The 17552-nt window shown below is 42.2% G+C and overlaps 1 protein-coding gene across 5 annotated transcripts in view; it reads right to left on the bottom strand.

The window, feature by feature from the left end:
• Positions 1 to 10880: 10880 nt before the first annotated feature.
• Positions 10881 to 17552, bottom strand: part of RAD51B (RAD51 paralog B) — a 305174-nt gene continuing 298502 nt past the window's right edge. For all 5 annotated transcript variants that reach the window (XM_088669800.1, XM_060273900.2, XM_088669783.1 and 2 more), the window contains one exon: positions 10881 to 16375. In XM_088669800.1, the coding sequence (XP_088525926.1) occupies positions 16316 to 16375 (60 nt within the window). In that variant the 3' untranslated portion in view covers positions 10881 to 16315. The remainder of the gene's footprint in view (positions 16376 to 17552) is intronic.

Raw genomic sequence — 17552 nt, 5'->3', positions numbered from 1 at the left:
CGGAACGGATTGCGTTCGCAAACCGAGGTACCACTGTAGTTGGAAGGAACTCAAGGGTCATCTAATCCAACCCAGCAATGCAAGGGCAATAGAGAAAATCCACTGAAACGTCACAACATATGACAAACTGCCTAGTCCGAAAAATGCAATAATGAGTTTACACACCAGCAATGACTGCAGATACATAATGGGTTCCTGGATTTTCTGTGGAAAGGTGAAAAAATCATATTAATTGTAAAAAAAAAAACCAAACCCATCGTTTAGCCCGGACACTGAGATCCAGCACCGAGGGCCTTCTGGCGGTTCCCTCACTGCGAGAAGCAAAGCTACAGGGAACCAGGCAGAGGGTCTTTTCGGTAGTGGCGCCCGCCCTGTGGAACGCCCTCCCATCGGAGGTCAAGGAGATAAACAACTACCTGACATTTAGAAAACACCTAAAGGCAGCCCTGTTTAGGGAAGTTTTTAATCTGTGATATTTTAATGTATTTTGGTATTTGCTGGAAGCTGCCCAGAGTGGTGGGGGAAACCCAGCCAGATGGGCGTGGCATAAATAAATAAATAAATAAATAAATAAATAAATGATAATGGGCTGGCATTTTGATAACAGCACATGTGGATGCTACAAAACCTTGTTGGTGGAAACAGCATTGATTCCACAATAAACTGTTTGGAGTGCCTTTTTATAGTTCCGTTTCAGTAAAAAAGCTGAGCTAAACATACTCAAGATGGAAGCACATATGAATCAATGCTCAACAGGTGGTTAAAAGACATACATTTTCTGCTGTAGTAATTGTGATTCCCCCCCCCCCGATAATGCAAGTGGGAAATGGTTTAAATACTGTACCCTTTGAATGTGTACAAGAAGCAGCAGCTGTGACGTTGAAAGCCAGACCTAAATTTAGAGTACTGGTTTTTCTTTTCTAGGGTTTATGCTATTTCACAAAGGGAAGGTGATGATGTTCAGGGATACCTGGGAGTCATGCTCTCTGTTCCGGATAGCCTCCCTCCTAATCCCAGATGTATGCTGCTATCCTTGTGGTGACTCAGTCATGAGAAAAGTGCACAGGCAGTGAACCAACACTTAAGATTTCACTGAGTTTTTGCATTAAAAACAGGTTGCAAGCCATGCTGATCTTTGTCCCAAAGTAAGCCTTCATGCAGGTACATACAGGAAAAGGTTATGCTGTTTTTAAGTATTGTAATGCAAGTCACGATAACAACCTGTGCATAGTCAAGTGAGAATACAGTATTCGCATTATGTTATATATGGGCCATCGCTTCCTTGGAGTGTAAAAATGTTTCAAGCATACATGTTTGAGAGGCGTGAAGCCCTGTAGATATGCCCATAGTACCCCCTGAGAAAGAAGATTTCCTACGCCAGAAACAACTTGCTGTCGCAGAAATGCATTTAATGTCCAGTCTGCAAGGAGTTAGAGCTTCACAAGCCATGGACTAACAAAAGCTAGGCTAGACTTGGCAAGAGGTGTTTGTAGAAGGACAGCTGGAAAATATCCTCCTTCTTTTTCTGTTTATCAACAGGATATTGATGCTTGAAGACTGCTCCTTGTGAAGACTCCCTTTCCTTGACAGAATAATAAGCAAACAAGTCTTAGCCTGCTGCCTGTAGGGAAATGGGTTTTGTTATGGAAGGAGAGCGCCCTGCGCTAAAACAACAAACAGAAGAATGGCTGTGTTTGTTTTTCCATGTGCTGGAGGTGAGGGTGCAACCACCACAGGCCTGCCTTCATATCCTCTCCAACTGACAGGGGAGGGTGAGGCAGAGACATATACAAACAGACAGACTTTCCTGAGGTAAATTAATGGAGGATGATATCCCTTAATCCTTCCTATATAGATGGCCTCACCCAGCCCGTATAGAAACTAACAATGTACAGCATACATGAACTCTGACACAGATGTTCCTCCACACTTACAGACCTACCGTAATTCACAGGCTTGTTTCCTCACCAAGCCGAAGTACCTGATTTAATTATTGCACAAAATACTCGCTCATGATATGCCTGGCTCACACCCAAGATAAGCCACTAGCGTGTATCTTCTTTCATGGTCAAAAGCACGGCCATTACAATAACTATGCAAATATGCATTTCAGACTATGCAGCACAAATTATTATTATTATTATTATTATTATTATTTAAAAAAACGTATATTTCAATCTTCTAAATAAATTGAAGCATCTTATATAAATCAAATGATAAAAACGTAATAAAACATAAATAATTCAATGACTTCAGTTACACTATAACAGTACAAAATACAATTTAAAAGAATATTAAATTGAATTGGCGGTGGGCTCTTTTTGCAACTGGCGGTTCCATTCGCTCAGGGACTGCGTGCTGGATGGGGGAGGCCAGATTATGTACACCCCCACTCTTTTTCCTGTCACTTCTATTTATCAACATTTTTCTATCCCACCCACCACCCTTGGCCAGTTGCATAAATCTGCTGCCACTCTAGGCATATTTCAGGATCTTCTTTTGTTGGTTGTGAAATGGTGGAGCAAGTAAAGAGCATGTGCCAGCTTCTTCAGAAGCCATCGAGTCTGTTTCTCATATTTTACACTCCTCATTAGACTTTTATCACTTTCCTTCTAACTTGAGGGAGGCTCTTGATTGGCATAGGAAGACATGCTGCCATAATAATAATATTTATTTACGGTATTTATACCCTGCCCATCTAGCTGGGTTTCCCCAGCCACTCTGGGCAGCTCCCAACAGAATATTAAAAACGTGATAAAACATCAAGCATTAAAAAACTTCCCTAAACAGGGCTGCCTTCAGATGTCTTCTAAAAGTTAGATAGTTGTTTATTTCCTTGACATCCAATGGGAGGGCGTTCCACAGGGCGGGTGCCACTACCGAGAAGGCCCTCTGCCTGGTTCCCTGCAACCTCACTTCTCGCAGGGAGGGAACCGCCAGAAGGCCCTCAACGCTGGACCTCAGCGTCCAGGCTGAAAGATTTGGGTGGAGGCGCTCCTTCAGGTATACTGGGCCGAGGCATAGGTTTCAGACCCTAATTGCAAATGCATATTCTCTTAGGAGCAAGACCTGTTTCTCCTCACCTGAAGCAGCACACAAAGTTCACTTTGTCATCCATGCAAACAAAAGTCTGTTCTTATAGGTCAGAGGAAAAAGACTGCAGATGAACAAAAGACTGTCTATTCTAATTATTCAGGCATATGTTTCTGGCGATACTTGAAATGTAGCTTTATTTTCCCCTCTTGCATGATATGGTATGTCTGTTTGAATTACAGTAATTAGCCCTATAGGACACGCGGGTGGCACTGTGGTCTAAACCACTGAGCCTAGGGCTTGCAGATCGGAAGGTTGGCGGTTCGAATCCCCTCAATTGGGTGAGCTCCCGTTGCTCGGTCCCAGCTCCTGCCACCCTAGCAGTTCGAAAGCATACCAGTGCAAGTAAATAGGTACCACTGGCGGGAAGCTAAAAAGCGTTTCTGTGCACTGCTCTGGTTTCGCCAGAAGCGGCTTAGTCATGCTGGCCACATGACCCGGGAAAACTGTCTGCGGACAAACATTGGCTCCCTCAGCCAGTAAAGCGAGATGAGCGCCGCAACCCCAGGGATCCTTTATCTTTACCTAGCCCTATGGGTGCACCTATACATATAAATTAACATATAGACTTCTGTGTTGTGGGGCGTGTGGCAAATGTTTCCACTTCTACACCCATTTTGGTTGGTTCCAGAGACATCAGCACAGGCTGGACAGTAAATTTTCCTTACCCCAATGCAACACAATTAAACTTACTAAAATGATAATAAAAGACACCTCTATCTTTGTGATGTCCTTTGGAAAGAGGCCAGACTTGCATACCAGACTGGTACATTGCCTTTCTGGAACCAATATGGTTATGTCTCTTGTTATAAAAAGAAAACCTTGAATTGGCCTGACTTTTATCAATCCAGCTTTGTAGGTTAGTTAAATAAAGAAGTTTGGTTCACATCTGAGCCCAAGTATCAGTGTTGAAAATAGCATTCACAGTGAAGACAACATTCTTGTATAATTTAGGTTTTGATAATATGTTGCTATAACTTCTGCCCAGATATGTTTTTTAAAAATAGCAATTGTTTGCGTTTGATATAGTTTTATTAGATGTTGCTAACTTTATTTTGTTTTCATGATAGTAGATTATGTTTAGTCAAAATAATGGCAGAACTTGCAGTGTATGCATTTTTTTCCATGTACTGTACAGTAGTTGAATATTTTGAGGAGTATAGTCTTGTTTTTATTTGAAAACTGAGAAAGAAAATCTCATTGAAAGGAAAAAGGGATATAAATGTCTTCCCATTTCAGCCTTGATCACTCTTTCAGGAGGCCCATATCACCTTACCCTTGCATCCTAGCCTTGTTGCTTCATCTAATTCTAATTTAATTAGGGTTTCTCAGCTCTGCATCAGTAGTAAATACTTTAGATTTGTAACTTTATCTTGCATTTTATAATGTTTCTAACCTTGTTCATCTTCTTTTGTGTAATGCTTGATTAAGTTCTACTGAGAAAAGGAAATGTATTTGCTATGAAATTTTCTGTGTGCTGATATGAAAGAGGACTAATTGTCTCCTTTAACACTGGAGTAGTTGTAGAGGGAACTGAGATGAAAAATCTAATTGTCAGACTTGGTGTCTACTGCATAGAACTCGGGCTCAGATTTCCACTCTGAATGGAGCAAAATTGTCAAATCTGCAGAATGCCTCTCACCTCTGAGTGACCACAGCCAAGAGTCTACACACATTTGGGATTAATCAGGGAGAAGGGCTTTCAGGTCAGCGGTCATGGTTTGCTTGATGGTTTAAGGCTCTGCACATCTCACTGAAGACAGGAGAAACACACTTAACTTACAGTTAATTACTGCAGGCAAGCCTGAATTACAAGAATTGCCAGTGCCAATGACTTCTTTCTCAAACCATCTTTCTGTTCTCTCCCAGTTTTATGGGAAGAGCAATCCTAATGTTAGCCTGGGCAACAGCCTGAGGATCTGATCCCTGGGTGGATCAACAGATATTTGGATCCAGTTGATCCCAAACCACCAGTGCCCCAACCAAAATGCCCTTTTCTGGAGCTTTCCACTGGCCACCATTAGCAAGAGAACCACTGGCAATAGCAGAGTGTCCTGGACAGCACATTTCTCCACTGATGGAGGCCAGCAGTCTCTCTCTCTCTCTCCCTCATACACAGCACCACCACCAGGGATGGTGTGTGGGTTTTAGGATTGCACTGTTTGATTCTAATACTTCAGATATTTATTACCAAGTGTTATAGCGGGTGGCGCTGTGGGTTAAACCACAGAGCCTAGGGCTTGCCGATCAGAAGGTCGGCGGTTCGAATCCCCACGACGGGGTGAGCTCCCGTTGCTCGGTCCCAGCTCCTGCCAACCTAGCAATTCGAAAGCACGTCAAAGTGCAAGTAGATAAATACAGCGGGAAGGTAAACGTAGTTTCCGTGCGCTGCTTTGGTTCGCCAGAAGCGGCTTTGTCATGCTGGCCACATGACCTGGAAGCTGTACGCCGGCTCCCTTGGCCAATAATGCGAGATGAGTGCCACAACCCCCAGAGTTGGTCACAACTGGACCTAATGGTCAGGGGTCCCTTTACCTTTTTATAGCAAAGACCAACTATTCTGTGGAACTGTTCATGTCACGATGGTGCTCCTATTAAGATGATTACATGCAGGAGATGATAAAGGGAGCAGTGGGGAAGGGAGATATGGTTGGGGGGGGGAATGGAATCCAGGTCTCTGTGAACTCTGATCCTCCCCCCAACTTTCAGGGACTTGATGATCAGCTACTTAGTCATTTCCTCTTAAAATGCTTCAAAGGGTGCTACTATGTCTTATGGGATTTTATGGTTTTGTCTAGTATTGTAATATTTTCATACCTGTATGTATCTATGCAATGTGGCATTATCTTTTTGTGAATCGCTTAGAGACTGTTTTGGTATATAAATACATGAAATAAGATAAAAGTAAAATAACCAGTAAAAACAATTGATTACGGTACTACTACTAATGGTAATAACAAGTAAATAATGGGACTGTGCAACTTACTTTAAACCCACTTTAAACCCGCAACTGTCAAACTGTGATGACAGAGTGATCAACAGAAGCACAAATGTGTGCGGATATCATTCTACGCAAAAGCATCTTGTATATGAGGGCATAATCTTGTCCATGCCGAGGCCAGCTTTGTGAATTGCATTTCTAATGTAAAAATTATGCAACGAATACACATTTACCACTACACATCATACAGATACATGTATCAGGGAGCAGGGATTGGTTGCAGGTTCCTGCCATCAATACACAGAATGCCAATCAAACATTTGTTCTTGGTATCTTTTCTCCTGTTTGGTGGTAGATGGGAAGCAACTGGTGGACAGGATGGCTTTCAATGGAGGAAAATGCTAGAAAGGAAAGCATTAAGAAATTGTGTCCCTCCCACCATCACATGGGCCTCCTCCTCTTTTAGGTTACAGCCTTCCTTTCCAGTAACTTTTATTTTTTTTAAAAGAATCTAGGGGGAAAACTGCATGCAACTTGGTATCGCTTGAAATTCACCCTTCTGCGGTTGGTCAGGTATGTTTGTATGCTTCTTTTGTTTAACACAGACATAAGCATATACATTATTAATTGATTTATTACATGCCTATTCTATCTTTCCTTTTCGGAGTTCATGCCCAGCATACATGCTCCTCAGCCTGCCCTCACTTTATTTTCACAGTAACCCTAGATTAGATTAAAAGATGAGTACCTTAAGGTCACCCAGTGAACTTCAGAGCTGGTTGAGGATCTATATACAGGTCTCCCTGCATCCAGTTCAATACGGTACTCTAATGACTGTGCTACATTGACCCATTGTGCCATTCTGTGCCTGAATGCATTTCTTGAAGCCACATCTCAAGCAACTGTAACCCCACCCCACTGCTTACCTTCCACTGCAAAGGGGTTTTGCTACTGCCCCACCACCTGTCTTAGAAATAAGGCTACACATTTTCAGACCTCTGCGATTAAAAGGAATGGTGGACTTGTCACCACCTTGGCATGAGACTTCCCCAATGGGAGGGAACAAGGTGGTGGGAGGGGAGTTCAGCACACTTTGAAATGCAAATTATTTCACACTTTGGTGTTATGACTAATTCAGTTCTAAAACAAGCAGTGAGTTGTAGCATGTTAATGGCAATGAGAGATGAGCCAACAAGACACCCCAGAGGGTTTGTGAGTGACAGAAACCATCCCTCAGCACTTCTGCATAACTAAAAGCTGTCTGGATCAATAGAAAGACTCCAGTTACAAGAAAGGGGGCATCTTAAAAAATAACCTGTTTTGCCTAACAAGTGTTTTCTAAAATTAGATATGGAAAGTGGGAACAATATGTAAACTGCTATAAATATTTTGGAGAAATAGTGTATATGAGTAAAATAAATGAATACATGTTATTAGTTTTTAAGCTAGAGTAATACAGTATTTCTATTCATCAGTTCCAATGAGTGCTCTCAGGTTTAATTCTTAAGAGCTTGTGATCTACAGATAACATTTACTAATGGAAAAGTAAAAACTATTTAACTTAGTACAGTATTCTAATTTCCTCTAGTTTAAACAAGTCATCTTCTCTACTGCATTAACTCCTGATACATATTTAAAATATCACTCCATCATCTCACAGCTTCTTCTTTACTAGACCAAATAGGCCCAGCTTCCCTACTTTCTCATGAAAACTTTTCAGACTTCATTTGAAACTGTAAGAATAGAAAGTAGACCCTCTGTTGGAAACAATGTAAATTTGAATTGTATATTCTAGGCCACAACCATTCTTCTTTAATGACCTACGGAGAATTGCTTTTATTGCTATTCATATGAAAAACCCACAGTAGGAGAGGCTGGTTCCTGTTTCATTTTCATTGCCCATGCTGCCAATTTCTTCAGAAAATGCACCCGTTATTTGTGTGTTTTAACTGCTTCCAGCTGCACTTCCATTCCTTTGACAATTTGTTTTTGTGAGGCTGTTTATATTTTTGCACATGAATCTTTACTCACAAGCATGGGCATAGACAGGATTTTTGTTGGGAGGGAGTGGCAGGCCTTTTGAATGGGGGGGGCGCAGAACCTTAGTTAGCTATGTATTTTTATCAATTTATTATTGATGGGGGCCCTCCCTGCGCCCCCCAGCTACGTCCATGCTCGCAAGAGAAGGATGCATTGTAGTGTTTGTAATCTTAAGACTGTTGTTGTACTTGTGTATGCATATTTCACTATAGGTGCAACTCCATCATGGGTGTTCGAATACTGAAACTGTTCAATAGTTCAATAGTAAGGCTGCTAAGATTTTTGGAACAGGGTTCTGAATTGTCAGCATGATGATATTTGAACTGAAGTAAGCTTTTAGTAAAGGGAAACGGGTGGTGCTGTGGTCTAAACCACAGAGCCTAGGGCTTGCTGATCAGGTGGTCGGCGGTTTGAATCCCCAAGATGGGGTGAGCTCCCGTTGTTCGTTCCCAGCTCCTGCCCACCTAGCAGTTTGAAAGCATGTCAAAGTGCAAGTAGATAAATAGGTACCACTCCAGCGGGAAGGTAAATAGCATTTCCGTGCGCTGCTCTGGTTCGCCAGAAGCGGCTTTGTCATGCTGGCCACATGTCCTGGAAGCTGTCTCCGGATAAACATTGGCCTATAGAGCGAGATGAGCATGCAACCCCAGAGTCATCCGTGACTGGACCTAACGGTCAGGGGTACCTTTACCTTTAAGCTTTTAGTGAATTTCAGCAGCAAATTATGAACCCATAGATGTTGTACTATTGGACATTGGAGCTTTCATTCCTTTTGAGGATTTACTTCCAGTTTATTGCTAAAACTACCCACTGAAGTGTTCCTAGACTGCAGGCTTCCCACTTCACCAATAAGTTAACCTATATTTTATTACTGCTAAAGGGAGTGCATTCCTCTTTCACAACGTTCCCCCCCCCCGCCAACTTGGAAGTACAATGCATGCTAGCCAATGGGGTAAAAGAGAGTAAAATCTCAGGGGACTATGCATGAAGTTGCTAGACATAACTCAAGTACTGATGTTCCTTCAAGAGATAATTCAGGTACTGTACAAAGCAGAATGGGCAAATGAAGCTTAAATAAGCAAGAAAGAGAACTGTACATAAAGCTAAGCAATCATCTGCCAAATACTCTGCTCAGGCTGGTATTTCCCTGGCCATCAGGCCTAATTAAGAAAACCTTCGAAAGGAAAAATAAACGGTTCAGTTGGAAAAGCTTAAACTCACATATTCTGTCATGTGAGCTGAAAGCCTTTTGGCAGCTCTAGCTCTGAATTACATGGGAGTGGGAGGGAGCAGCAGCTATACGTGTGCAAATTAAGCCGAGGAGTACACACTGCACATGAAAAGGAAAGCGGACTCTATTATGAAGAAACAATCATGCAGTTTTGTGAATTACTTTCCCTTTTTCTAGAGGCTTGTTAAGTCTGTTGGAGACTGCAGCATCTTAAAAGACTGTTAACAAATTTAGCATTGCACTAGCTTTCATGGACTGGAGACAATCATATGAAGTCTTAGTAAGCAAATGGCAGACCAAGCAAAAAGCGGGGAAATAGCAGGAGTCTCGCGACACATTAAAAACTAACAATTTATTACGGAAGCTTATGCCATGATACAAGTATTAATCTTTTAATGTGCCACAAGTATCAAAACTTTAAGCAAGGCCCAGTACTATGTTGGTGGTCAGCAGTGCTATTTTTTAAAAAAGAAAAGAAAAGAAAAAGAGGTGCCGGAACTCACCACGAACAACATCTCCCTCGTTCTCTTATAATGGCAATGGCGCCCACCTGAGAGGTGCTGGAACTGAGTTCCCGCTGGGAAAAAAAGCCCCGGTGGCCAGCATTATATACTGACAGCAGACTGCTCCACTTAGCAGTTTGGCCGCTGCGTCCTGCATTGGCTTCAGGACCACCTTAAGGGCTGCACCACATACAGTGCTTTGCAGTAGTCCGCTCTTGAAGTACAGCAGTACCTCGGTTTAAGAACAGTCCTGTTTAAGAACGATTCGGTTTACGAACTCCGCAAGACCGGAAATAGTGTCCCGGTTAGCGAACGTTCCCTCTGGCTAAGAATGGAATCCGAACGGTGGAAGGGTGCCGGTGGCCAGAGGCCTCATTAGGGAAAGCGTGCCTCGGTTTAAGAACGGTTTCGGTTTAAGAACGGTTTCGGTTTAAGAATGGACTTCTGGAACAGATTAAGTTTGTAAACTGAGGTACCACTGTAATACTAATACTACTAATAGTACACTTCCTAGCGGTGAAAAGCTGCCAGTTAAAGGACCAAATACTAAATCTTGAGCTTGCAGTAACGACACCAGCAAGGGAATGGCCCCAACAGAGTTGAGCACTTGCCTCAAAAAAGAAAAGAGCCTGGCAGCTACAGCTGCAATTGCCAACCTTCAGTCCTGGAGATATTACACTGGCTAATAAGCAACATAGTTATAAGTATTTTGAGAAGTGTGGAGCGATTGCTAGTAGCCTACATGAATTTGTTAAGGGAACTAAGCTGCTCTGGCATGTTCTTGTTGGTCCATGTTATTGGCAGAGGAATGTATTAGGCATAATTATTTTGTTTCACACCCAGGCTGGACATTCTCATTCCTGCCTCTTGAGAGATAGACTCTGCAGGCCTTTCCATATGTCCACAGCTGACAAACAAATCATGGCCAATTCATGTAGGTAAACTGAATTTCAATTACTGACGTTGATATGGTTGATACAAATCCTTCTGGAAGTTATTCACTAACCTGTGGCTCCTAATCAACACTTGTAACATCTGAACATTGACAGAACCTAATACAAAAGGACACAGACTGATTTATTTATTTTAATCGACAGATGCAAGACAAATCTTTGGGGGCTGTGCACATTGCTAGCATCTAGGCTCCAACAAGGCATCCCATCAAGTAACACAGTACATCTTTATGTGAGAAATGAGACAGGCCCGTTCCACAAAATCCCATATCCCCCATCGTGTTTAGGACTCTTGGTCTCATAAAAGTGCAAGCAACTTAGTATGAAAATAAACTCACTGTATAGCAGTGACATCAAGTTCAATTTGAGGCTGTGTCCCTTCCCCTTGCACTCCGTTTCACTTTGTTGTTGTTTATTTTCCCTCAGGACAAGACTTTTTATTTATTAGTACTGGATTTCATAGTGCTTACATCTGCCATCAGATCACTTTGCAGCTGGATCCTCTTCAGTACATTTATTTATTTATTTAAAAATGCATTTTATATACTGTGGGGAGAGAGTTTTGTTCCAGAGTTTGAATACTGTAAAAATAAGCAGTAGAAGGAAGAATATATTATGGTATCTTCAAATGCCCACCGCTTTCATCAGAGCTTGTAGCAAGGGTAATGATACTAGGCTCAAATCTTTGGACTTCGGGGTCACAAAGATAGGGTCCAGTTTGAAAGCAAGTCGAGTTGTGGCCTGTACTTTGACAGCCTTTGTTTTTGCTCTTTGTAGGTGCAAATTGTCAGAAAACTGCAACTTCCTGTTCAAACATGCCCTCATCTTGCATGACATTAGGACTCTAAACTTTAGAGCAGAGGTGATAAGGACAGAGGCTGGAAAGTGTGTGCCTGCAACTGAGATGAAACTTGGGACACCTGAACCTGTCGATCCACTCTGGCCCAGTGGGCAGCTGGTTCCACTCTGCAAGGCAAGGGTGCCCTACAGTTCTGGGGAGACATCACAGAGCTGCTATAACTATACGATCTGTAAGATTGCCCTCTCATGCTTTTTGGAGCTGCATGCCTTCTGGAGCTGTGCTTTTGTTTTGATCTCCCTTTTTTGGTGCTTCCTTGAAGCAGACTTAACAGAGGCCCTAACCACCTTGGAAATAAAGCCAGTGTGCCTCAAAGATGGCCAGTAGAAAAGGTGCTGTGTTTCTCCCAAACTGCTGCACACCAGGGAATTTGTGAAGGCTGTGCCAGCTGCTTGGACTGATTTATTAAGGCAGAAGGCAAAGAAGTGGCCAATTAGGCGATTCTGCTCAGGATGAGTGTTGCAGGACTCACCAAACACAGCAGAGCTGGTTGGAGCAAAAAGATCCAGTGTGCCAAACAGTTTAGTTAGAAGGCTCACCAAACTTCCTGCCCTAAAGTTTTTTGCTGTGGCCTGGTGGAGAGTTAATCTCTGGCTATAGCCTTCTCCCCACTCACAAGAAATGGGCAGTGGACAAGGGAGGACAAAAACCTCATGAAGAAGACTGAGATTGGGACAAACAAATGGCTCCAGAGCTTTTGTTTGGCTGTTTGAAGAGGAGCAAGCACAGGAATGAAAAGCTGAAGACGCAAACCACTGGGACACAGGGAAACTCAGAGTTGTTCAGGAGGGAAAACACTGAGAACGACCCAGACAGCCCAAGACACTGGTCTTTAACTGGTGGATTGGGACCCACTAGTGATTTATGGACTGATTCAAGGTGAGTCACAATAGGAGCACTACCACCATGCAACTGTATGGTAACAGATTAAGAAATGGGTCCCCAAATGCATGTTTGGGTTAAAAGTGGGTCCTGGGTATGAAAAGGTTGAGGTTGAGGATGCAGTAGAGGATGAAAGAGAAGAGGAGACACAAGAAAAAAGAAAACACTCACAGACCACTTAAATTGCTCAGCTAAAGGATTTTCCCAAGAGAAGAAAAGACCCAACCAAAAACAGCAGGGTAACTGAAGGGCAGGATGATTCCACCCCTTAAAAGAGGAGGCAAAAGGCCTCACCTGTCAGGTCCAAGTGGGAAGTGTCACCCTCACAATAAAATGTTATCCAGCCTAATAGAGCCAAAACATGTATGCACTGTACTGTAAACAGAGTTGTACAAGGCTTACAAAGCATTCTTCATGGAAATGACAAACAACAGAGCAGGAATGACAAGTAACAAAGACTGTAAAGGACATTTGCAGATATGAATGTAGCCTTAAGATTTAAAATGGGGACTGAATATTGTCTAGAATCTGAGGCATGGGACTTAATGGGGGTGGGGGTGGGGAAACTGCTCTCCTTCCTTTTCAGCCAAAAATCTGCCAACAACTTGGTGTAATTTCAAGTATCTCACTCAGTTTCTTCATCTTTAAATACCAATATTTCATTTACAAAGCAGTGAAGGAAGGGATAAAACTTTAAATGATGAATGTTTATAAATATACCAGTCCCTTGGGTGAAATATCTCCAGAGAAAATGACAGAGGAAAATATTTAAGAGATTTGTCCTTGCAAAATCATAATGTTCTGACAGTACAGGAGAATCTAGTTAAACAACTCCTGCATTGTAGGGTTTTTTTGTGTTTTAATTTTAAGTACACTCTAGACACATTCTCTTTCTGCCCTCCGCCCCCAGAAGCTTTTAGGCTTACACAGACCTTGGTAGTTCCCTGGAGACCTAACCGTCCTTCAGTGGAATTTTCCTTGCCATTCAGCCTATTGTGCTACTGAAAGGTCTTGGAACTAGGCATGTGATCATTTGGGGGATGGGGGTGGGAAGAAAAGGAAGGGAAGAACTTCTGTGTCTCTGAATACTTCCACAAAATATTCATTGGTTATCTAGATCAAATGATGTTCCTACTCTATCCAATTAAACAGTTAAAGGTAGGCTATGCCATCAAAACAGGAAGCTCCCTTTTCCTTTAAGTTACTCAACCGGTAACATACCGTAGAAGGTGGGGAGCATTCCCCCCATTCAAGAACTAATTTGCATTAAAAAAAAAGTGGCTCAATGAAACAGAACAATGCAGTTGGTAGCTGTAGCAACAAGTTCTTTGTGACTGGAGAAGACAGCCAATGTGAGGATATGCTTCCAAAAGATTATCTTTGGATTGACACTATCCTGTCTACGTGTGCATTAAAAATAAAAACTCTGGCTCTATTGATGGCTTGAAAGACAAAGAGATATGGTTTCTGCTTAACTAAATGGGTTTGTGCCGAGTAATGGTCATGCGATGATATGTTGAGCTCTTTTGAACGCACGGAATCCTCCCTCCCTGCTTGAGCAAAATAATTTCCTATTCATTTCAATGAAGGGGCAGTTCTGTTTTTCCTTTGGGTTTCTCTCCACTGAAATGAATGGGAAAAGTCTTACTGTTTAAGTTTGTAGTCTGGATCTTACTGTCCCGAATTAGCAAAACTGTCTGTTCCTCATCATTTTGAGAATACTCAGCACCTACACAGTAGCCTAGCCAGGCTGAGTAGTGGAGATATTTCTGCAAGAGATCTCATCTTAACCATGATATCTCATTTTCACCTTACAGTTAACTCTCACCTACCAGCCAAATCTAGTCCACCCCGTGCTATGGTCCATGGGGTCACGAAGAGTCGGACACGACTAAACGACTAAACAACAACCAGCCAAATAGATTTGGCTTGCCTTACGCTGGGACTGAGGTTTTGCTCTGCAGGAACAGCCTACTGATATGGCCAATTTGCAGTTTCCACTTCAACACACTGTCTACTGCCATGGGTAGGCAAACTAAGGCCCGGGGGCTGGATGCGGCCCAATCACCTTCTAAATTCGGCCTGTGGACAGTCTGGGAATCAGAGTGTTTTTACATGAGTAGAATGTGTCATTTTATTTAAAATGCATCTCTGGGTTATTTGTGGGGCCTGCCTGGTGTTTTTACATGAGTAGAATGTGTGCTTTTATTTAAAATGCATCTAATGGGTTATTTGTGGGGCATAGGAATTCGTTCATTTTTTTCTTCTTCAAAATATAGTCTGGCCCCCCACAAGGTCTGAGGGACAGTGGACCGGCCCCCTGCTGAAAAAGTTTGCTGACCCCTTGTCTAGTCCTTTGTAAAAACTAGTAGCAGATAGACTGTTTACACTCCCTTTTGTTGTTGTTGTTTAGTCGCTTAGTTGTGTCCGACTCTTCGTGACCCCATGGACCATAGCACGTCAGGCACTCCTGTCTTCCACTGCCTCCCACAGTTTGATCAAACTCATGTTGGTGGCTTCGGGAACACTGCCCAACCACCTCGTCCTCTGTCGTCCCCTTCTCATTGTGCCCTCCATCTCTCCCAACATCAGGGTCTTTTCTAGGGTGTCTTCTCTTCTCATGAGGTGGCCAAAGTATTGGAGAGCCTCAGCTTCACGATCTGTCCTTCCAGTGAGCACTCAGGGCTGATTTCCTTCAGAATGCTTTTTTTTTACTCGTTATTGAAGTAATGAAGACAATGTACTCCTTAGGTAGGATATTGCCTGGCCTCCTTGATGTGTGTGTGTGTTGGCATCTGTGTGCTTAACCAAAGTAAAAGAAGCAATCGAAGTGGATCCATTTTAAAAGTAGGTACCTTCCCATCTGAACTTTATTGTAACATGACAGCTAAAAAAGTTCTCTTAACATCATCTCTGCCATAAACCTACTAGGTGATGATGGCCACTCTCTTTCTGCTCCATATCCGCAATATAGGGAAGATAATGCCGATCTACTGTACAGGACTGTTGGAGCAGTTACATCAAAATAATATCCATGAAGTGGCTATTTGTTACAGTGGTTATCATTAACTCATAGCACATTGGCTGCTGGACTGACTTTGCCACCAATACGGGTCTCCCCTTCATGTCCACATTTTTCTGCTGGCGACAGATTCAGGATGACATCACTGAGTGCTGAGTGTGGCTTGCATTGGCTGGATGTTCCTCTGCAAAACGGTCATGTGATTATATCCTTCCTCTCACATATGGGCAAACCTGTCATTTTTTCCTATTAGTTTGGTATATCCTTTGAATGACATTAGCTAATATTTGTATAGTGCTTTGAGAATGGAAACCAAGTAGCGGTGATTCATGTTGATCTTTTAGATTTTACTGGTAATGTGCTATGAAAATCATGCCGTACACATTTCGAAGGATTATGAAGTTCACTGCAGCTTCTCAGATCTGAGTAGGTGAGTTTTTGTTGCATCAGACAAGAGATAGGGATCAATATAAAACATACAGAAAAACACACAACTATTAACCAAAGAAGGAAGTCGAGTGTACTACTTTCCAATATGCAAATGTTAATTGAGGAGAATGTGTAAGATTAGACTCCGGAGTTCGTTATCTATTCAGAAAGTTCTAGTAGCCATCATATGGAACAGTTGCTTCAGACCAAGAAATAGTAACTACACTTATCAAGCACGTATCCCCTGTTCCAGCTGCTTGCAGTCCTGCATATTGTAACTGCTGATGTGTACTAGGGAGTCTCACTGGGGAAACTGGATAAAGCCATTTCAGGTTCATTTTTAAAGGTGTCTTTCCTCACTTTTATGGCTTGCAGCACTGGACTTGTTCCTTCCCAACCGCAATATGGCTGGTCCTTTTGATCTGAAACATACAAGAAATAAAACCAGTTTCAGTGACAACATGATGTACTGTGCACAACTGGGTTTTTTAAAGCAAGTTTGAATGATGGCAATTCTGCCTACAAAGAGATACTAGATTCTTGGCCCACTCAGAAATCAGCACTATCTAAGACTGCAACATATTGAATTCTCCTGTGTTCGCTAGTTTCCATGTGCTTCCTTATCTATCTTCTGCTTTTGATCAGTGCATTATCATTTTTGCAAAGGCTGATCAACTGCTCCAAAGGCTTAAAACACCAGATCACTTGGCAGGAAGTTCACCTGAAATAGCATCAAATAAAATGAAAATGAAAAACTAGAACTGTGTTGAACAAGACACTTCGTCCATTTTGCATTGCTGTTCTCTTCAACACTTTTGGCAGCCTGTACCTGTAATAACCTGATATAAGATGAATATATTTATTAGTCAATTCCCCCCCCCCAAAAAAATGACACTCAAGGCAACTTTTAAAAACGAACATTAAAACCAATGATAAAACAGCCCCAAATACACAAATAATATATTAAAAAACAGATCCAACTCCATCCCAACCTGCTAAAATTAAGACCCAAAGGCCTGTGAGAATAAGAATAATTTTGCTAATGATGGCACCAGGCATGTCTCCCTGGGGAGATTACTCCATAAAAGAGAGGCGCCACCACTGACTGGCAACCCATATGCTATAGTATGCAAGTCAAACTACATTATTACAATTGACCTCACACCAGGCACCAAAGTAAAGGGGGATGCTTAGAAGTGCAAGCTTCTTCGTGAGTCATGGCATCTAGTATTAAAGGGGGTTAAATTCCACAACGATAACACTGAGGTTAAGAGGAACAAGCTAAAATTTAGATATCACACTGATGATGATCTAAGCAACTTCTCTGTTCATGAGGCAGACTTGTGGGTGGGAACTGGCACGTCTTTGTTGAAATGGATGGAACTTTGCTGATTTTTATCAGCTAAGGATGTGGACCCAGGTATGCTCACTACATATCTCAGCTCCCAGAGAATACGTGCTGATGGCAAACAGCCCTCTCTGCTAATCTATCCAATCTCTGTATTAGAGATTTTCTGAAGGCAAAAGTATTTACCGTACTAAGGTTGCATGGAGCCAGGAGATCTTAAAGAAATTTATCTTGCAGCCTTTCATCAAACT

Source organism: Zootoca vivipara, chromosome 1 (genome assembly GCF_965207765.1).
Source record: "Zootoca vivipara chromosome 1, rZooViv2.hap1.1, whole genome shotgun sequence".
NCBI lineage: Eukaryota > Metazoa > Chordata > Lepidosauria > Squamata > Lacertidae > Zootoca > Zootoca vivipara.
This window is presented reverse-complemented; position numbering and strand designations above follow the sequence as displayed.